Raw genomic sequence first — 19,505 nt, 5'->3', positions numbered from 1 at the left:
CTGTGAACAAATGCCTTATATGTTGGTTCTTCAATCCCAGTGTTTGCGCATTGTTGGCAAGCTGATCCTGGAACATCTCCATTTGCCTTTCCATTCTGGTCATTGCATCGTAATAATGCCTTCTGTCGTCTTGGGCATTTCGTGTTTGCTTGAGGATCCTTTCTCGAAGAGAGGCATTCGTTTCCCTTAATGTCCCGATGCTCAGTTCATACTCCCTTATGACTTGTTGCAGGTGCTGCCTCCGAGCCATCGCACCCTTTGCCCACTTGGTTCGCAATTTTGCTGTGCTGGCCCTGGCTTTTTCCAAATCTTCCTGGCATTCCGCAACCTGATCTTTTAACCCTGCTATCAATCTTTTATCTGCCTGGCTTCTTAGCTGGCTATTAGCCTCTTTTTTCATTCTCCGGATCTGAGCTTTGAGGATCTCGCTTTCTCTGATTAACTGGTTCTTTTCTCCCTTGTGGGCAGCAGACTGTAATTGGCACTCAAACTTCATATCCTGGATTTGTTGCTTCAGTTTGCCTGCTTTGACAAGATATTCTTGCTCTTTGGCCAACCAGTCCCACTGTTCTTGTGAAGATTTGGCAAATTCTTGCAGGTGAGGTCTTTTGGTCGGTCTTCCAGGTGATGTCTCCCTTTTGTACCAGGCTTGATACCCGGGCGAAACTTCCCCTTTTGCCCGATTCATTACACAAGTATTTGCTTCTAAGTATTGACATTGGCTCCAAATTTGACGAACCCTTGCTTCAGGAAACTGGCCGTCGGGACTGATCTCGATTACCTGGATGCTCAGATCCTCGTCTTTCGGCACTATCTGATACCTCCCAAGTTGCCTTAAAACCCGATGCGGCGCGTATGGTTGAATGCTCTTAAGTCCCATTAAAAGAAAATGGGGCCTGGCTGCTGGCATGTATATGACTTCGTCGATCGGTAACCATCCTAGCGCCCACTGTATTTGACTGGCGTTGAGGGTTTGGAAATATGAGGTCCATGCTACAACTCCTTCTGGTAGGTAGGTTTCATCAACTCTGGTATAGAACTCCTCTATGCAGGTCTTTCCAGCGGATCCATGGCTCAGAAACTGGGCTCGGTGACATAGGTGTTCGATCAACCACATTTGCAACAACAAATTGCAACCCTCGAAAAAGCTTCCTCCGGCTTTGCAAGAAGTGAGTGCCCGGAATATATCAGATACTATCATGGGCGCCAACGTACTATCACTCTGTGTGAGCAACGTACTGACGACCCCTGCTATCTTTATGTCAATATTCCCATCTTTTCTTGGGAATATTAGTAGTCCTAAGAAAGTTATCATGAAAGCAATTCGTCTATGTTCTTCCCACTTCTGGCGATTACCTTTGCTGCACAACTGGTTTTCTGGCTTGTCGAATCCTCCTATGTGACCATATCTTTGATATATGAAACTCGTGCTGCAAAAACCTTTTGCCAAGTCAGGGTTATGAACTGTTCTGACTATCTTTAAGGAGTCCAGGAACCGGTGTACTGCTACAGCTCTTGGAGCAATCAGATATTTGTGCCTCAAAGGAGTCTCAGTGCTGCCGATATACCCTGCTATTTCTTCTAAAGTTGGGGTAAGTTCGAAATCTGAGAAGCGGAAGACATTGTGCGCAGGATCCCAGTGGGGGACTAGTGCCCTTATGATATCTCCTCGTGGCCTGATATCCAACAAACTCGTGAGGCCTTTCAGATACTTCTTGATTTCGTCATGCCCCTCTTTGCCCAAATCATTCCACCAGAGCCGCAATTGGAGGGGAATTTTATTCATGATTGAAAAGGGTTCATTCGGAATCGTGCTCATTCTGCACATTTATTAACAAGATTTTAACAAACGACACTTATCCTGCTAAAAACAAAAATATATGCGATTTTTTGTGAATTTTGAATTTTCATATATATATATATAAAACTTTCTAAAGAAGTCAATAACGGAAAATATTTTGGATTTTTTTTTTTTTTTTTTTTTTCGAAAAACTGGGAGCCTGAAAGGACTTTTCTAGACCTTTAACAAGATAAATACTTTTGCCATAAATAAAGATATATACATTTTGAAATAAAGCAAAACTTTTGAATTTTTCATATATATATATATATATATATATATACATATATTTGTAACAAATAATAAAAGTAAAGACCACACAAGACTTTTTTTTTATTATATAAAAAAAATTTTAAAATAAGATTTTTTTTTATTTTTATGACAAGACAACTCTATATTTCTATTGATATATTTTTTATTATGAAAGGCAGAACAACGACTTTTCAAAATTTTGGCAGAGTTTTGACAGTATTTGTTTTTTTTTTTTTTTCAACAATAAACAATCAATTCCTAACCGTTATTTCCCTTTTTTTCACAATATTCCAAATATTCAAACACCGGTCAGCATGCGGGCATGAGACAAATAAATGCACGGAAAACAGTGGGATGCACCAGAATGGTCTTTTCATATCAGGTTGCTAGTCCTAGACGGACCCAACCCCTGTGTTGAGTCCCCTAAGTCATATGCAACGTGATGCAAATAAGCGTTCCTACTAGGGATCCGGCATGAAGTCACGTTATTCTATGTTCAAAACCTGGGTCGGTGTTCTAGACAGTGTACCCGAGCGGACAACTCGAGTTGAGGAAGGAGCTCCTTTCCGGGAACCAAAAGGCCAGCCGGCTTAGAAACTTTCCGAACCTCTTTTATTTAGGGTATGACACTAACAGAATAAGGAGTCTCAACCAGTGAGCACATCCCCGGAGGTGAGAAGAGAAAGGTTTCGGCACAGTTTATATACAGTTCAAATAATATCAAAGCGGTAACAGCAACATTTAGCACATTAGTCTCAAAAACATGTAATAATCAGATAATAAATAAAGCCAAATAATAACAATTATTCTAAGCTCGACTTCTTAACCCTGAACTATTGGTTCTGGGTTTTATGTCCCCAGCAGAGTCGCCAGAGCTGTCACACCTCCTTTTTCCGCACCCGAGAGGGCGCAAGGGAGTTTTTCCAATTAAAGGACAATCGGAACGGGATTAGTTTATTTATTTTAGAGTCGCCACTTGGGAGATTTAGGGTGTCCCAAGTCACCAATTTTAATCCCGAATCGAGGAAAATAATGACTCTATATTACAGTCTGCGTACCAGAAATCCGGATAAGGAATTCTGTTAACCCGGGAGAAGGTGTTAGGCATTCCCGAGTTCCGTGGTTCTAGCACGGTCGCTCAACTGTTATATTCGGCTTATTTATCTGATTTTTAATACAATTATGAACCTATGTGCCAATTTTATCTTTTATCCGCTTTTATCGTTCACCGTTATTTTTATAGGACTTGCAACGTCGTGAAAACATATCTCGAACCACGCTACATCAATGCACCCGTGGTTATTGATATATCTCGACTCGGCTGGGATTTGGATTTGGGTCACATAAATGTGCACCCGAGTTTAAGAAGGTAAGGTTTTATTAAAGCGTATCCTAAAGAGACTAACGTGTTGTTATTTAGGGAGGGTTGTGAGATTTGCTAAGCAACCCATCCCGGAAACTAAATGCTCCAACAATATACATTTAACAAGGGCCCCGCATTTGCACGTTGTGTTTATTTTTATCGAGGCTCATCTCGTTCTTATTTTAAAAGGTTATCCTATAGCAACTACGTTTCTTATCGCGTTTGTCCTTATCAATTGAAAACAGTATATAGTCCTAATTAATTAAATGCTTGCAAGCTATTTGTAATGACATTCAGAAAAGCTAAAAAAAAATTTCAGAAATGGGGCTGTATATGCAATCAGCCGAACAAACAATTCTGGGCCCAAATCCAGCCCATGCGCGATGGACCAGACCTGGGCCTTCGCCCGTTCTACGCGGGCCTACTTAGTTTGCTTCGATTTGGGCTCGACCTTCATGAGGTCGAGGCCCTGAACTGATTCTTTATTTTGTGAAATGAGTTTATCAGTTTATGGGACAATATGGCAGAAGGAGAAAGAACTTTAACTAAAATGGATAGCTTTCCTATTTGGCCTACATTAGAGAATATACTATACCATCAGACTAAGTTTGAAATACAACTTATTACACTGGGCGTATTCTCACTTAGCAGTATACATACAAAGCTAGCATTCGTTAACCTACATTGATATACTTAGTATGTAGGCTGTTTCTATTGTCCAAACAAAAATGACAATCATTATACAATACATGATGTCTAATGTAACAATTTATGCATAAAAGTCACTCTTCAGGTCTTTTCTTTTGTATTCATGCTCAACTTTCCAATTACATTTGACAGAGTATTAGTCATGTACCTGGTATAGAGAACGAAAAGAAGAAAAGAATGATCAGTTGGGCAGTATGCCACAAACACAGCAGCAGCAGATACACAGCAACAGCACAGCAACAAACCAAACCAAATGTTTTCCACAAACCTCAGACGACCAACAATATTTCCCAGAACAAAGAGGACCAACAAATAGTCGAGTACCAAACCAATGAACCCAGAAAAGAAGGATGAAACAAACAGCAACAACAGAGTATTCAATGCAGCAACACTACCAATTGAATAACCAGAAACAGCTCAACCAATGCAAACCAAGAACTTGGCCAAGACAGCTTGACCAATATGCACTCTTATACAACTTTTCAGGCAGTGTTTGGTTGCAGTGTTTATTGGAAGCTAACTTGTGTTTTTTCAGTTTTCTTTGAACTCACTAGACCTCTCTTTGGACTAAAAATTTTACAGCCCTTTTTTTTCTCTCTGAAAGCTAAAAGTCCAGCCTCAGACCCATAAACTTCAGCCCCTGTTTTAGTTGTCCAATGGCCTATTTATAGGCCAAATGCACCATTACAGCTGAGCTGCCCTGCCTGCCAATTGGCAGAATGCCCATACCCTTTAAGCCCATCCTAAGCATGCTTGGTGTCAGCTACCTTTATTCCCCACGCCTGGTTTTTGTTTAATCCAGAATTATGGGCTCATTTGTTTATTCATTTTGAGCCCCCATACCCTTGTGTCTTGTTCCCCATTGGTATTAGTTTAATCCTAAGTTAGTACCCTACTTGTCAGCTCACTTAAACTAATTACTTCTGTTCTTTTTAGCACCCCAGATTACCCCTGTCAACCTTGATTATTACTGCCCCTGCCTATTGCAGCATTAGGGCATTTTTTGCACTGATGAAAGCTCGAGCTCAGGACTGCCTAGACTGAACCCTTTTAGTCATTTTTATAATGCCAACAGACCATTTCAAACATTACTAGGTCATCCAGCCAGTGTCCGAGTTTAATTAGTTATGTGACAATCCTAACTCCTTCGATTCATTAGTTATAGAAAACTAATCGACGACATTTATCGAGTCGACTATACTAATTATAGCAGGTAATAATCGATCGCTCACATAAACAATACGTTTAGGGACCTAAAGGGCATCAGACAATTCTATGTTCAATAACTGGGGACCTATATAAGTTTATTTATTTGACGACCAATCTAATCGAACAGGTTCATCACAGAGTACATTCAGAATACAAATAGAAGACAAACGACCAAATAAAAGGTCTTTAACAGAGATGAAAGAAATCTGGATGAAAAATAACAAAATAACAAACAAACACAAAGAGATATGCTGACAACTTATTTGGAAATAAAACAAAAGAACGGAAAACTTACCAAAACGTTTAAACCAAACAGACCCAAATCAAACTCGACTTCGAACTTTTGAGGCCGAACAAACTTTAGTCAGGGTGTTCTCACATGAGAACACCTTGACTAAGGTCTATTAGACCTCAAACCTATGTCAAAACTGGCCGGGTTCCCCAGGTGCATGTGTTTCCAGTTCTGGATTTCCAGATCTGGATTTTTAGGAGTTGTGGGTAGATTCGGACCAAACCAAGTTTGGTTTGGTCACTAGGAAGGTCAGGGGGTGTCTGGTATGAAGATGGGGTGGTTTGGTGTAGATCGAGTTTTGTCTCGAATCTTCAAATCCAGATTCGAGACGATAGGAGATGATTCGAGGTTCGTGGTTAGTGGATTCGTGTTCAGGGGAGTGAGGGGGTCTTAGGGTGTTCAGGGGGTGGTCACCGGCGTTCGTGCCGCCGGCTTTAATGGCGAAGGAGACTAGGGCGGCTGCTAGGGTTTGGGGGTTTCAGGGTTCAGGGAAGGAGACGAGTGAGGGGTGGGGTTCGGATAGGGGGCGTGGGGTGTAAGGGAAGGTTTATATATGGTGAGGTTGATCGGATCTGAGCCGTTAGATCAGATGATCTCAACGGCTTAGATCTGATGTTGAGAAATGGGACGGGGTCGTTTGGTAATTAAACGAGGTCGTTTGGTTTAAGTGGGGGATTGGATCGGATTGGTTATTGGGTCGGGTTTGAACACGGGTTGCTGAAAATGATCCTGGACCGTTGGATTGGATTGATTGGAACGGCTGAGATGGATTGGCCTGAAACGGTGTCGTTTCAGGAGGTGTCTGGGCAACCGGATTTGGACTGGGCCTGCGTGCTGGTTGGGCCAGTTATTTTGTTTAATTTTTGGCCCAAACCGATTTCCTTCTCTTTTGTTTTTCTAATTTCATTTTTTCCTTTTAAAACAAAAATAAAAATAATAAATAACAAAATAACGAAATTAAAACTAAACAACAATGCAACATTTTAACACAATTATCACAAAAATTATTTAAGTAAGTTAACTAAAAGCCTAGAACGAGCGATGCACACATATATATATATATTTTGAATTTTCTTTTACTGACCGAATTATGGTTTAATCATCCTAACATGCATATTTTGTATTTTTGTTTGTTAATGATTAAATGCAAAAATGGACAGACTCACAAACGATTAACAAAACATGTCACGGAAAGACCGAAAAATTGTACAGCGAAGCCCTTTGCCGCTATTTTTATTTTCTTTTGGAGCAATTGTCCGTGAAGCAAAAATCACGTGCTTACACTTACCTCAGATACTTTCAAAATATTTGCTCGAGATGACAGAGTCTCGTGCTGATAACGTGTTATAAAATAAAGACTGTAAAATAAAGACAAGTATAGAGAGAAACTGTTATATTATTCGAATTCAAACTGATGTACATAATAAATCGAAATCTCTTCCATTTATAGAAGAAAGGAAGCTGCTACTGCAAGCTGCTGTGGAAGCTGCTACTGCAAGCTGCTGTGTAAGCTGCTACTACAAGCTGCTGTGTAAGCTGCTATTATACCAGATATGGATAATCTTCTACTGAGAGCAATGTTTATCCATAACGGAGTACTGAATGGATAAGCTTATTATACCCGGTATGGATAATCTTCTACCGGGGGTAATGTTTATCCATAACCGGGTACCGAAGTGATAAGCTTCTTCAGGAAGCTTATTTCCAATATAGTACTAAATAGATAAACATATTTACGGCGAAGTCCCATATGGATAAGCTTCTTCAGGAAACTTATTTACAACGGAATACTAAATGAACATTCATAATATATTTATAACAAACTGGAAGTTATTAACTAACAATTCTAATTCTTTATTTTTCTTCTTTTTTCTAAATATTACTGGAGGGGTAAGTAAAATTGGAGAACCTTGTCAAATGAAATGAATCAACAAATGGATGTGTCATTGTCTCATTTAAATATTTACTTCGGCTACAAAAGAAAAATCGTATTATTTCAAATTCTAGAACCAAAATCCGATAATCTATCTCAAATGAGTACAATCTAACTACAAAGTTTTGTAACCCCAATACTACATTATGTTAATGATGAGTGAAAAGATCAATTTCTTCCTAAATAGGAAGACTAATTCGTACTTGGTACTTGGCCAACATTACCTGTTTTAGTGTCTCTCTGATAGTTCCTAACCATCGTTAAGTCCTTTGCTCTTCAAAACAATCAATCAACAAAATTTACACTATTGCCAACAGTGAAATATTATACAGCAGAACTCAACATGGTACCTAAAATTGTTCATTTTTCATTTCTATGGATACGTACAGTGTGACGAATAGTGGCGGAGTCAGGATTTTTACCAAGAGAATTCGGAATACTAAAAAGTAAACACACGAACAAGCCAAGGGGATTCAACATCTACTATTTAAGATAAAGAATAATTTTAACCTTAGAAATACAGTAATTTTTCGGCGAGGGGTTAGGCTGAATCCCCTTCTACCACCCTAGCTCTGCCCCTGGTGACCAACTAAATGGCATGAAGCTAAAAGCACTATATATAACAAAAGAATATTTTTTTCTTTTTAGTTCTGGATGCCAAGTTCTTTCAATCCAGCAAACACGGCGAGTGTATACGCTGGTAACTGAGTCCTTACACCAGTCCAGTAAGTGAATTACTCAGACATACAATGAACATTACTTTCTTATATTAAGTACAAAAGAACTGCTACTACAAATGCTTTGCATGATCCGTCTCATCAAAAATTTCTTCCTACATAAAAGACGCAATTGGCATTTTAATTCTCTTGGCACTGAAAAATTCATGGAAAGTGCATTAAAATCCAAAATCTTGAGTGATTTTACCTGTAAAAGCTCTTCAATAACATCTTCCATAGTTATTATCCCGACTACCTCTTCCTCATCAGGGATATTTGGCAGATTTTCGTCTAATCGCAGAATGTCTGAGTGCATATATTTTGACCACGTCCTCCTACTCCTATTTCTCTTCGACGAAACGTTTCCACCATTGGGCAAACTCTTGCACTTCTGCAATGATCTACTCTTCAGGCTCTTCTCAGGCGGATCAATGTCTACTCTGACATCCTGAACAGAATCTAGATATGGAAAACAAAAAGGAATGAATATTCACATGAGAAAAGAAGTAATGAAAAGCTAGCAAACAGAAGATGCTCACCATCAGCAGCGACTTGGCCAGCAGGCTGAACCATCTCTTTGCTGCACTGTTTTACAACCACGGCCATATGACTATGACCTTTCTGAAACTCATTCAAGATGTCATCCAATCGCATAGTATATGGGACCCTGCGCCATAAAAGAGGCAAGCCATGATTTGTTTATGAGGGATATCAAGGCAATAAATCAACCAGCACAGGAAGTAAATATTTGCAAACCACCTTGTATTATCATCACCTTCCACTTCATTTGGTTACCCAAGAACACACACACACAAACACACACACAGAGACAACTAAACTACCCAAATATTAGTTGCAAGAGAAAGAAATATCCGATTGATGTTTGTTAGATAACCATGTTTAAGCAATTTGACCAGGATTTCTTTCATCTAAAATTACATTGAACATTTCAGGTAGTGTATTGGTATACCTCTAAATGACAAGTTGTCCAACCATTTGTACTAGGTATTGTCCATTCGTAAGAATATTGGCAGTTTAGGTGCTTTACTTGTCTTGTCTAACTGGAAATTGATAGTCGCAATTATTCCAATACACATAGACTATTAAACTTCATTTAAAGAAGGAAGCATACCGAATTGAGACAACATATTAGAAAGGCATGCTGAGACAAACATTTTCTAGACCTAAAAGCACTATAGGTTGCTACCGATCAACCAGATATATAGACAGGGAGTGGCAACTAGAACTGTGGATGTTGCTACGCGTGTATTTGTGCACCTCATCTTGAAAAAGGAGAAACTGAATAGACAGGGATTAGCAACTAGAACTATGGATGTTCTTTTGTACTTCTTAGTCACAACATTTAATAACCAGAGTTTCCAAATGGAAAAGACTGCAAATACAACTCATGAACAAGTAAAACTACATCTTAGTACAAAACATTCAAAGATAGTGCAATAATGCAGCCAAATACATGCTTAGTATTTGCACATGAGATATATAAAATATACCTTGGGATCTTTCGGATAGTAACATTTTTTACAGGGGTTTCATCAGCTGGATGGATGGTTAATAAGTTCTTGACCTACAAGGTCACAGGAAAAGTATGTCAATAGAAGACTCTTACTGTATTACCAGAGAAATGATACTATTTACTTGGTTGACTTAACGTATTACCAAAGCAAATGGGGAATTACTAACTTGTTTACTTGGTTGGGACAAATGAAAATAAGAGAAACTGAAAAGGCTAGGGTAAAAGTAGATGGCTCTTTGCCTAGTAAAGTTTAACTGCGCCTCATACTTCATGCTTGTAAGTACTTAAATTTAGCCACTATTTGTCATAGTCAGTTAAGACTATGATATCAGTTGCCTCAGCATTCCTACGTAATCTTCAGCATTGATGTTATTTTGGAATCTGCTAGTTGATCTGAATCATTTAAAGCTATAAATTGGCCACATTTTGTCATAACTACTTCAGAGTATTATACCAATTAGCTTAGCTACTAACTTTGTTGAATTTAGCATGCATTATCTGTTGTTTTGGAGTCTGCTAGTTGATCTGAATCTTTTAAGGATATAGATAGTTTTCTACATATGGGAGAAACATCATTTGTTAGAAGAACCTCAGGTGATTGTATCACCACATTTTTCTGTACTTGAGGGAATGAAGCAAATAAATGAACTAAAAGCAATAGATAACACAGGCTAAAATCATCTTTAGCCTCGCTCAAGGCCTCACTTTGGCTTCATTTAGCCACTTACTGTTAACCGTGGATAAGAAAAAGTTGCTTTGGGATAAAAGACCGAGTCACTCCAAAGCAAAAGCAACATGTGAAACTGTGAATTGAAAGTAGGAGCCTAAGAGGAGATATTCTCTCGCCACTTTTTAATAACTTAAGCAAAAATATGCTTTCAATTATGTTGAGTGCAAAATTTTCCAGGACTGGAAAAAAGGTAGAAGTAGTACCAGAAGAAGTCCAATTATGTTTTTAGGTTGCTCATAGTAGACTGGTATCCTGCTATGCCCGTTCGACAAAATTGAATTTGTCAAATCCCTGTACCAAAATGGAAAAAGATAGGGTATTTAACAACTAGTGAGGTAGGGAATCATGCAAATTTTCTCTATATGAATATCTCAGAGTATACAGTACCTGTCCAACTTTCCGTTAATATCAATAGAAAAGGTTTCAGAAATGGGGGTCATAGCATCACCGGCTGTTTTATCGTGAAGCTCTAGAGCACCAGCAATTATAGTTGTCTCATCATTTGTTAGTTCTCCACCTTTACCAGCCTGTAGAAAGAGCAGGAAATTAAAAAGAGCAATAAGTCAATGAAATGACACCAGAAATGGAAAACAGCTAGGTTCAATCCAATATTAGTGGAGAGAAGCACATGCTAACACTATATCAACAACACAATGATTGGTCAGCCATTACAAACCTACCTGATTTCCATGAAAATGTACTAAAGTTTTCAACTCAGCTCGTCGGAAAAGACCGCTGTTTCGATGACCTAGCAGATAATCCAATAGCTGCAAATAATAGAAACAAAGGGGCTTAGGCCAACATTAGACAAGCTAACTTATAATACAATCAGCAGTAGGTTCGATATGCCAACATCGTAAAGGGTCTATACAAAAGACCAGTTTCTATTAGCCAAAAAAAGTTAAACAAAATCCATAAATAAAAAAAAGTTCACCTTGCTTATTGGATATGCAATAGGAAAGCAGATCCAAACAAGAACGCGGACAACTGGGACCATAGTTGCACCAATGGCCAGTCCATATCTAGAGCAAACTGATTGTGGAATGATCTGCTCAACCACAGAATAGTAACCAATCAAAGCAAGTAAATTCAACATTTGGTGAACTCATCAGCCCTCAATGCAGATTACTCAGTAAAACAAAACCTAAAATTACAGCAACAATTTTTCTCTATTGTAGCACTTGTAGAAAAGAGAATTTAATAGCACAGTAGCACTTATCTGAAGGAGAAAGAAAAGAGTTTAAGACCAAAATCAGTAAAGTAACCTAATAAATTCTAACAACAATTAGTTTAGTTTTCTTAAAGTAATACGTAAATGGACTTTGTAATGCATATACATTCAGGACAGGTAAAGGGAGAAGACGCCCCCTCCCCTTATAGTTGATTTCAATCTTAACCACGGAAAAAATAAGTTTCTCACCTCACCAAATAGAAGAATCAATGTGACAGAAACCAGTATAGCACCCCAAGCTGTTATTAGACTGTCAAGAAAGATGGGAAGTGCCTGAAAGGATTTGGACGATTTTCAGCATCTAAACTGCTGCAACTAGTGCAGGAAAATTGTGTCTCTAGAGATACACTATCATAATGTTGCATACCTCCATAGCAGCAGCATTGCAAATAAGTAGGGCGCACAGCAATAAATGCTGATTTTGTACGACAGGCAATATCTTGGCTGTATAGACAAAACAAAAATTTCTAATTATTCAAAGCATCGATAAAGTAGACACAGTCATACCAAGGCAACAAGATTCACAATTTCAAATTTTAAGTTTTGCATTTCACATTTACAAAGGAGAACTACGCGCATTTAGCAAGTCCGGTGTCTATACAAAGTATAACAACGTAACTGCAACTCTCTCTTCTTCTCAAATGAGGCGCAATAACAGAATAAATGTCAGCAGAAGCAAACTAAACGATCGCTCGTAAAGTGAGCATTTAGTAGTGCAAAATAAAATCTAAGAGCTTCTGTCCCCTCTATTAGAGGAGTTCCAGAAGTATCAGTGATCAAATAAGTAGCTTTACGAACTAATGGATGGATAAAATTGACTTGGAAAATGGAAAGGTTTATACAGTTATACGTTGCATCTGTTGAATGTCAAAACTCCCACATCGGTGGAAGACCAAATTGGTTGGGATTTTTTCCCTATAAAAGAAGGCCTAATGGTTAGGATTTAAATACACCTCTCATTTGCCTTCTTATCTTCTTAAGACATTTGTATCTTCTCTCTTTAGTATTATTTCACTTGTATTTTTGGAGTGGAATAAAATATTGGTTGTGTCCGAAGAGTAGGCAAAATTGGCCGAACCTCGTAAATTCTGGTGTTCCTTTTATTATTGCTTTATTGTCTTATTTATTATTTGGTGGCTGTCATAATTTTTGGTATAGTAGTTGTGACTTATTCACACTATATACATTTGGCTTCCGCAACAATTGGTATCAGAGCCAAGGTACTGTCTAAGTATGCTCTGTGGTTGCAGCATAGTCTGATCTTCCACATCAGAAAAGATTTATCTTGGTACTGTGTCAAGGTTCTGTCTTAGTATGCTCTGTGGTTGCAGCTTAGTCTGATCTTCCATATCAGAAAGGAAATAATCTTGATTTGTGTCGTCAGCTATTAAATAATATTCGTGTCAAAGATGGGAGACAATAAACAAGAAGAATCTACATCAAGTGTCAACAATACGTCATCAATGGCATCTTCGCTTATGACAAGAATTGTGTCAAATGTGAAATTTGCGGTAGAAATTTTTGACGGGTCAGGACATTTTGGGATGTGGCAAGGCGAGGTTCTAGATGTCCTTTTTCAACAAGGGCTAGATCTTGCTATTGAAGAAAAGAGACCAGATGCTATTGGAGAATTATCAATCGTGTTGCTTGCGGTACCATTCGATCCTACCTTGCTAGAGAGCAGAAATATCCATACACGAAGGAAACTTTTGCAAGTAGATTATGGAAAGCACTGGAGGATAAATTTTTGAAGAAAAACAGTCAAAAAAATTGTACATGAAGAAGAGACTGTTTCACTTCACCTATGTTCCTGATACCACGATGAATGAACATATCACTAGTTTCAATAAGTTGGTCACAGATTTGCAAAATATGGATACAACTTTTGATGATGGAGACTTGACCTTGATGTTGTTGGCGTCACTTCCTGATGAGTACGAGCGCCTTGAAACTACTCTACTCCATGGAAATGACGAAGTTTCTCTCAGAGAAGTTTGTTCGGCTTTGTACAGCTATGAACAAAGAAAGGGAGAAAAACAAAAGGGCGGGGAAGGAGAAGCATTGGTTGTGAGGGGTCGTCCTCAAAATCAAACGAGGACAAAGAAGGGAAGATCCAAGTCAAGATCCAGACCCAACAAAGATGAATGTGCCTTTTGTCGAGAAAAGGGGCACTGGAAGAAAGACTGTCCGAAGTTGAAGAATAAGGCTAAACATAACAATGGAAAGACCATTATGGATTCAAATGTAGCTGATTGTGATGATTCAGACTTCTTATTAGTTACAACAGAGTCATCAACATCATCAGACATATGGTTGATGGACTCGGCTTGTAGCTATCATATGTGTCCCAACAGGGATTGGTTCATGGATTTTCAAGAAGGAAAATATGGAGTCATCCACACAGCGGACAACAGCCGTCTTACCTCATATGGAATTGGTTCAATACGATTAAGGAACCATGATGGAATGATCAGAACATTAACAGATGTTCGATATGTACCGGATTTGAAGAAGAATCTCATCTCTGTGGGAGCCCTAGAATCAAAAGGGTTCAAAATCATTGCAGAAAATGGAGTGATGAGAGTATGCTCCGGTGCATTAGTGGTAATGAAGGCCAATCGGAAGAACAATAATATGTACCGCTATCGTGGCAGTACAGTTATTGGGACAGCGACAGTGACATCCAGTGACGACAAAGAGGCAGAAGCAACCAAGCTATGGCACATGCGTTTGGGACATGCTGGAGGAAAATCCTTGAAAACTCTATCAGATCAAGGATTGTTAAAAGGAGTAAAGGCTTGCAACTTGGAGTTTTGTGAGCATTGTGTCAAAGGGAAACAGACAAGGGTTAAATTTGGTATAGCGATCCATAATACTAAAGGCATTTTGGATTATGTACACTGATGTTTGGGGTCCTTCCAAAACACCTTCATTGGGTGGGAAGCACTATTTTGTAACCTTTGTTGATGATTTTTCCCGAATAGTGTGGGTGTATACAATGAAAAGCAAAGATGAAGTGCTGGAAATTTTTCTCAAATGGAAGACGATGGTGGAGAATCAAACAGGCAGGAGGATCAAGTGTATTCGCACAGACAATGGAGGTGAATACAAAAATGATCATTTCAATAAGGTCTGTGAAAATGATGGCATCGTCCGACACTTCACTGTTAGACATACACCACAACAGAATGGAGTGGCAGAACGTATGAACCGGACCTTGCTGGAGAAGGTACGGTGTATGTTGTCCAATGCTGGCTTGGGCAAAGAATTTTGGGCCGAGGCAATTACATATGCATGTCACCTCATTAATCGTCTACCATCTGCTGCTATTGATGGCAAGACACCATTTGAAAAATGGTATGGAAAGCCTGCTGTAGATTATGACTCTTTGCACGTGTTTGGCTCAACTGCATATTATCATGTGACAGAGTCAAATTGGATCCAAGGGCAAAGAAGGCTATTTTTATGGGAATTACTTCTGGAGTCAAAAGATATCGCTTATGGTGTCCTCTGACAAAGAAAGTAATATTCAGCAGGGATGTTACTTTTGATGAATCTGCTATGGTAAATAAGGTAACAGAAGATACCAAACAAAATGAAGGTGCTTCTAAGCAGGTGGAGTTTGAGGGAAAATTTATTTTTCCTACACAAGAAGCAGAGGAGGAAACAAATGAAGATTACCCTCTGGAAGGAGAGCCAGTAGAGGAGATTCCAACTCAGGAACCTCAACAACAACTTGAATCAATAGCAACCAGCAGGCCAAAAAGAACAATAACGAAACCTGTTCGTCTCATAGAGACAGTTGCTTGTGCAACCTCAATTATAGCTGATGATGTTCCTACCACTTATAAAGACGCTGTCCAAAGTTCAGAAGAAGATAAGTGGAGGATTGCCATGAATGATGAAATACATACCCTTCATCAGGATCATACATGGAGATTGGCCAATCTCCCGAAGGGAAAGAAAGCAATTGGGTGCAAATGGGTATTTGCAAAGAAAGAAGGATTTCCTAACCAAGTAGATGTTCGCTACAAAGCAAGATTGGTGGCCAAAGGATATGCTCAAAAGGAGGGAATTGATTACAATGAAGTATTTTCTCCAGTTGTAAAACATTCCTCCATTAGAATTATGTTGGCTTTGGTAGCACAATTGGATTTGGAACTAGTTCAGATGGATGTAAAAACTGCGTTTTTACATGGAAACTTGGAGGAGGAAATCTACATGACTCAGCGAGAAGGATTCAAAGTTGCTGGAAAAGCAAATATGGTGTGCAAACTTGAAAAATCGTTGTACGGATTAAAACAATCTTCTAGACAATGGTACAAGCGATTTGACGAGTTTATGTTGCGGCAAGGGTACAAGAGAAGCAAATACGATCATTGTGTGTATTTGCACAAGCTTAAAGATGGTTCCTTTGTATATCTTCTCCTATATGTTGATGATATGTTGATAGCTTCCAAGAATTCGGAAGAAATTGATAAGTTGAAGATTCAACTGAAGAAGGAGTTCGAGATGAAGGATTTGGGTGAGGCAAAGAAAATTCTTGGCATGGAGATAATAAGAGATAGACGTTCAAAGAAACTCTATTTATCTCAGAAAGAATATTTGAAAAAAGTACTACAAAGTTTTGGCATAGATGAAAAGACTAAGCCAGTTAGTACTCCACTTGCTCCTCATTTTAAGCTAAGTACTACTATGTCGCCAAAGGATGAAGCTGAACGAGAGTATATGTCAAATGTACCATACGCAAATATTGTTGGTAGCTTGGTGTATGCAATGGTCTGTACGAGACCTGACATTTCACAAGCTGTTGGAGTTATTAGCAGATATATGCATAATCCAGGAAAGGAGCATTGGCAAGCTGTGAAGTGGATTCTTCGGTATATTCATAATACTGTAGATGTTGGGTTAGTTTTTGAGCAGGAATGCAATCAGTCTGTAGTTGGATATTGTGACTCAGATTTTGCCGGTGATCTAGACAAACGAAGATCAACTACTGGTTATGTGTTTACTTTTGCAAAAGCACCAGTTAGTTGGAAGTCTACTTTGCAGTCAACAGTTGCTTTGTCTACAACAGAGGCAGAGTACATGGCTTTACAGAGGATGTGAAAGAGGCAATTTGGCTTCAGGGGTTGCTAAAAGAGCTTGGTGTTGAACAAAAAAGTATCACAATTTTTTGTGATAGTCAAAGTGTTATTCAATTAGCGAAGAACCAAGTTTATCATGCAAGGACGAAGCACATTGATGTTCGGTATCATTTCGTACGAGAAATCATAGAAGAAGGTGGAGTCACGGTAAAGAAAATTCCTACTACAGAGAATCCTGCTAATATGCTGACAAAGGTGGTGACTGCGATCAAGTTTCAACATTGTTTGGATTCGATCAACATTGTTGAACACTGAAGATTGAAGATGAAGACATAACCAAAATTTGTTATTGAGAGAAAATTGAAGATGTGGAATTTTGCCAAGGTGGAGATTTGTTGAATGCCAAAACTCCCACATCGGTGGAAGACCAAATTGGTTGGGATTTTTCCCCTATAAAAGGAGGCCTAATGTTTAGGATTTAAATACACCTCTCATTTGCCTTCTTATCTTCTTAAGGCATTTGTATCTTCTCTCTTTAGTATTATTTCACTTGTATTTTTGGAGTGGAATAAAATATTGGTTGTGTCCGAGGAGTAGGCAAAATTGGCCGAACCTCGTAAATTCTGGTGTTCCTTTTATTATTGCTTTATTGTCTTATTTATTATTTGGTGGCTATCATAATTTTTGGTATAGTAGTTGTGACTTATTCACACTATATACATTTGGCTTTCGCAACAGCATCACCATTTTGTGGGAAATTGTTAAGTATAAATATGCTGGATACTTGTGACGCGATTGGTGAAATAGAAATGAGGTATAAATATGTTGGATACTTGTGACAAGATTGGTGAAATAGCATTTCTCTAGAAGAAAATATTTTATCACAAGAAAAAAAAAACAGATTTACATTTGTTGTCGCATAAAAGATCTCGAGGGGATACCAATTAAATCAGCCAAATTTAGCAACACAGCATAGATTTTTTTAACACATAGAGACGCTGCAATAACAATAGCTACACCTTAGTCCCGAACAAGTTGGGGTCGGCTATAGGCACAACACAAAAGTATTAAATTGTATGATCATCTTGGCTAAAAGTTTAAGACGTTAGAGAGAACACACTTTTATTTACTTAATTACATCTTCAACATGCCCCGTCGCATGTGCAACTTAGGACCTCTAAATTGTGCGATAATTTCATCTCAAAGCTTAACATAAAACGATGAAATGAGGAAAGTGAAAATGTACCCGCATTTTTACGATCACTTGGAGTGCCAGACTTGGCAAGGACTTCAAGATCAACAAGACTTAACGACATGAGGCCCAATGTAAGGCCAGACATCATTCCCGCGAATACTACCAAAAATACAATGACCAAAATATTAATGAAGAACTCCGACTCGCAACATCTGTACTCTACCGCCATTCAAAACTTGATCAATCAAAAATTCAACCAATCTTCCAACTCACAACCCTAAAGGAAACCGTCAAAAATTGACAACCAATATTCAATCGCCTCCATTTTTATTTTTTTGAAGCTGCTTCGAAACTTATACTAATGGTAGCTTAATTTTATCTTTCTTTTAAAAAAAAATCGAAGCAGAAAAGATTGAATATCAGTTATTGAAAATGAAGTGAGACTAAGGAAGACGAAAAGACAGAGAAAAATATGTTCTTCTCGTTTTACGGAGACGAATGGTTGTTTGGCGAAAATGGAGGGTATTTTAACGGTAAGAGTCTCTTCTGTTGGAAAAATATAACGGTAAGAGTCTCTTTTCTTTTCCTTTTTTTTTTTTTTTTGTTTTCGACATCTTTTTTTCTTCTTCAAAATGGTTGATATTATTTCATTTTTATATAATTTTGAAGGATTTAAAATTACTTACTAAACTAATTTTTGTATTATTTCGATAATTTCTTTTTACTGCACTAATATGATTTGCATATATTTATATGTTAATAGGAAACGAGGCTTAGATGATTCGGACATGTGCGGAGAAGAAGTCCTGATGTCCGGGTAAGAAGGTGTTAGCGGTTGGATTTGACGGGTACGAGAAGAGGTAGAGAGCGGCCTAAAAAGTATTGGGGGAGAGATGATTAGGCAAGACATGGCGTTGCTTCATATTTCCAAGGACATGACCCTTGATAGGAAGGTGTGGAGGTCGAGCATTATGGTTGTAGGTTAGGGGTAGTCGATCGTTTTTCCTCGATGTGCCGGGTAGTCTGATAGTGTTTTATCTAGGACTGCTTGCGGTTTTTGTTGTGTTTCACACTTTTTTTTTGTCTTTTCATTTATTTGCTGTCTTTTATGAAGCTGATATTGCTTTTCTAGTTTCTGTTGTTGTTACGGATCTACTGTCTCTAAACCAAGGGTTTGTCAGAAACAACTCTCTATCTCTCCGGGACAGGGGTAAAGTTTACGTACACTCTACCCTCCCCAGACCCCACTAGTGAAATTCTATTGGGTTGTTGTTGTTGTTTCAAGGACTTAAAATTACTAATTTTTGTATTATTTCAATATTTCTTATTACTTCACTAATATGATTAGCATATATTTATATGTTAATAGTCTCTAAATAAATACACGTAATATAAAACGGTTTAAGAAGTATTAT

At 38.3% G+C, this 19,505-nt stretch overlaps 1 protein-coding gene across 3 annotated transcripts; it reads right to left on the bottom strand.

Annotated features, from left to right (window-relative positions):
- Positions 1-4,201: 4,201 nt before the first annotated feature.
- LOC107787209 (DUF21 domain-containing protein At2g14520-like) lies at positions 4,202-18,515 on the bottom strand. Of its 3 annotated transcripts, none has more exons than XM_075254269.1 (11): positions 18,142-18,515; positions 12,176-12,252; positions 11,998-12,081; positions 11,512-11,625; positions 11,258-11,344; positions 10,965-11,104; positions 10,781-10,868; positions 9,825-9,898; positions 8,853-8,980; positions 8,522-8,772; positions 4,202-4,311 (listed from the first exon to the last, which is right to left on the bottom strand). In XM_075254269.1, the coding sequence occupies exons 1-11, from the start codon at positions 18,317-18,319 to the stop codon at positions 4,300-4,302; spliced, it is 1,233 nt and encodes a 410-aa protein (XP_075110370.1). In that variant the 5' UTR covers positions 18,320-18,515; the 3' UTR covers positions 4,202-4,299. The 3 variants fall into 3 exon arrangements, with proteins under 3 accessions (XP_075110370.1, XP_016464231.1, XP_075110371.1); XM_016608745.2 differs by lacking the exon at positions 4,202-4,311 and adding an exon at positions 8,055-8,429 and having other exon boundaries at positions 18,142-18,513; XM_075254270.1 differs by lacking the exons at positions 4,202-4,311; positions 18,142-18,515 and adding exons at positions 8,055-8,429; positions 12,428-12,559.
- Positions 18,516-19,505: the final 990 nt, after the last annotated feature.

The sequence above is a fragment of the Nicotiana tabacum genome, chromosome 5 (genome assembly GCF_000715075.1).
Source record: "Nicotiana tabacum cultivar K326 chromosome 5, ASM71507v2, whole genome shotgun sequence".
NCBI classification, from domain to species: Eukaryota; Viridiplantae; Streptophyta; class Magnoliopsida; order Solanales; family Solanaceae; genus Nicotiana; species Nicotiana tabacum.
Note: the sequence above shows the minus strand (reverse complement) of the source record. Positions and strands in the feature narration are given on the sequence as shown.

Coding starts and splice junctions, on each gene's coding strand:
- LOC107787209 (XM_016608745.2), bottom strand. CDS start 18,319: ATGGCGGTAGAGTACAGATGTTGCGAGTCGGAGTTCTTCATTAATATT. Junction 11,345..11,511: donor TTGCATATCCAATAAGCAAG/GTGAACTTTTTT, acceptor TATTATTTGCAG/CTATTGGATTATCTGCTAGG. Junction 10,869..10,964: donor ATTAACGGAAAGTTGGACAG/GTACTGTATACT, acceptor ATTTTGGTACAG/GGATTTGACAAATTCAATTT.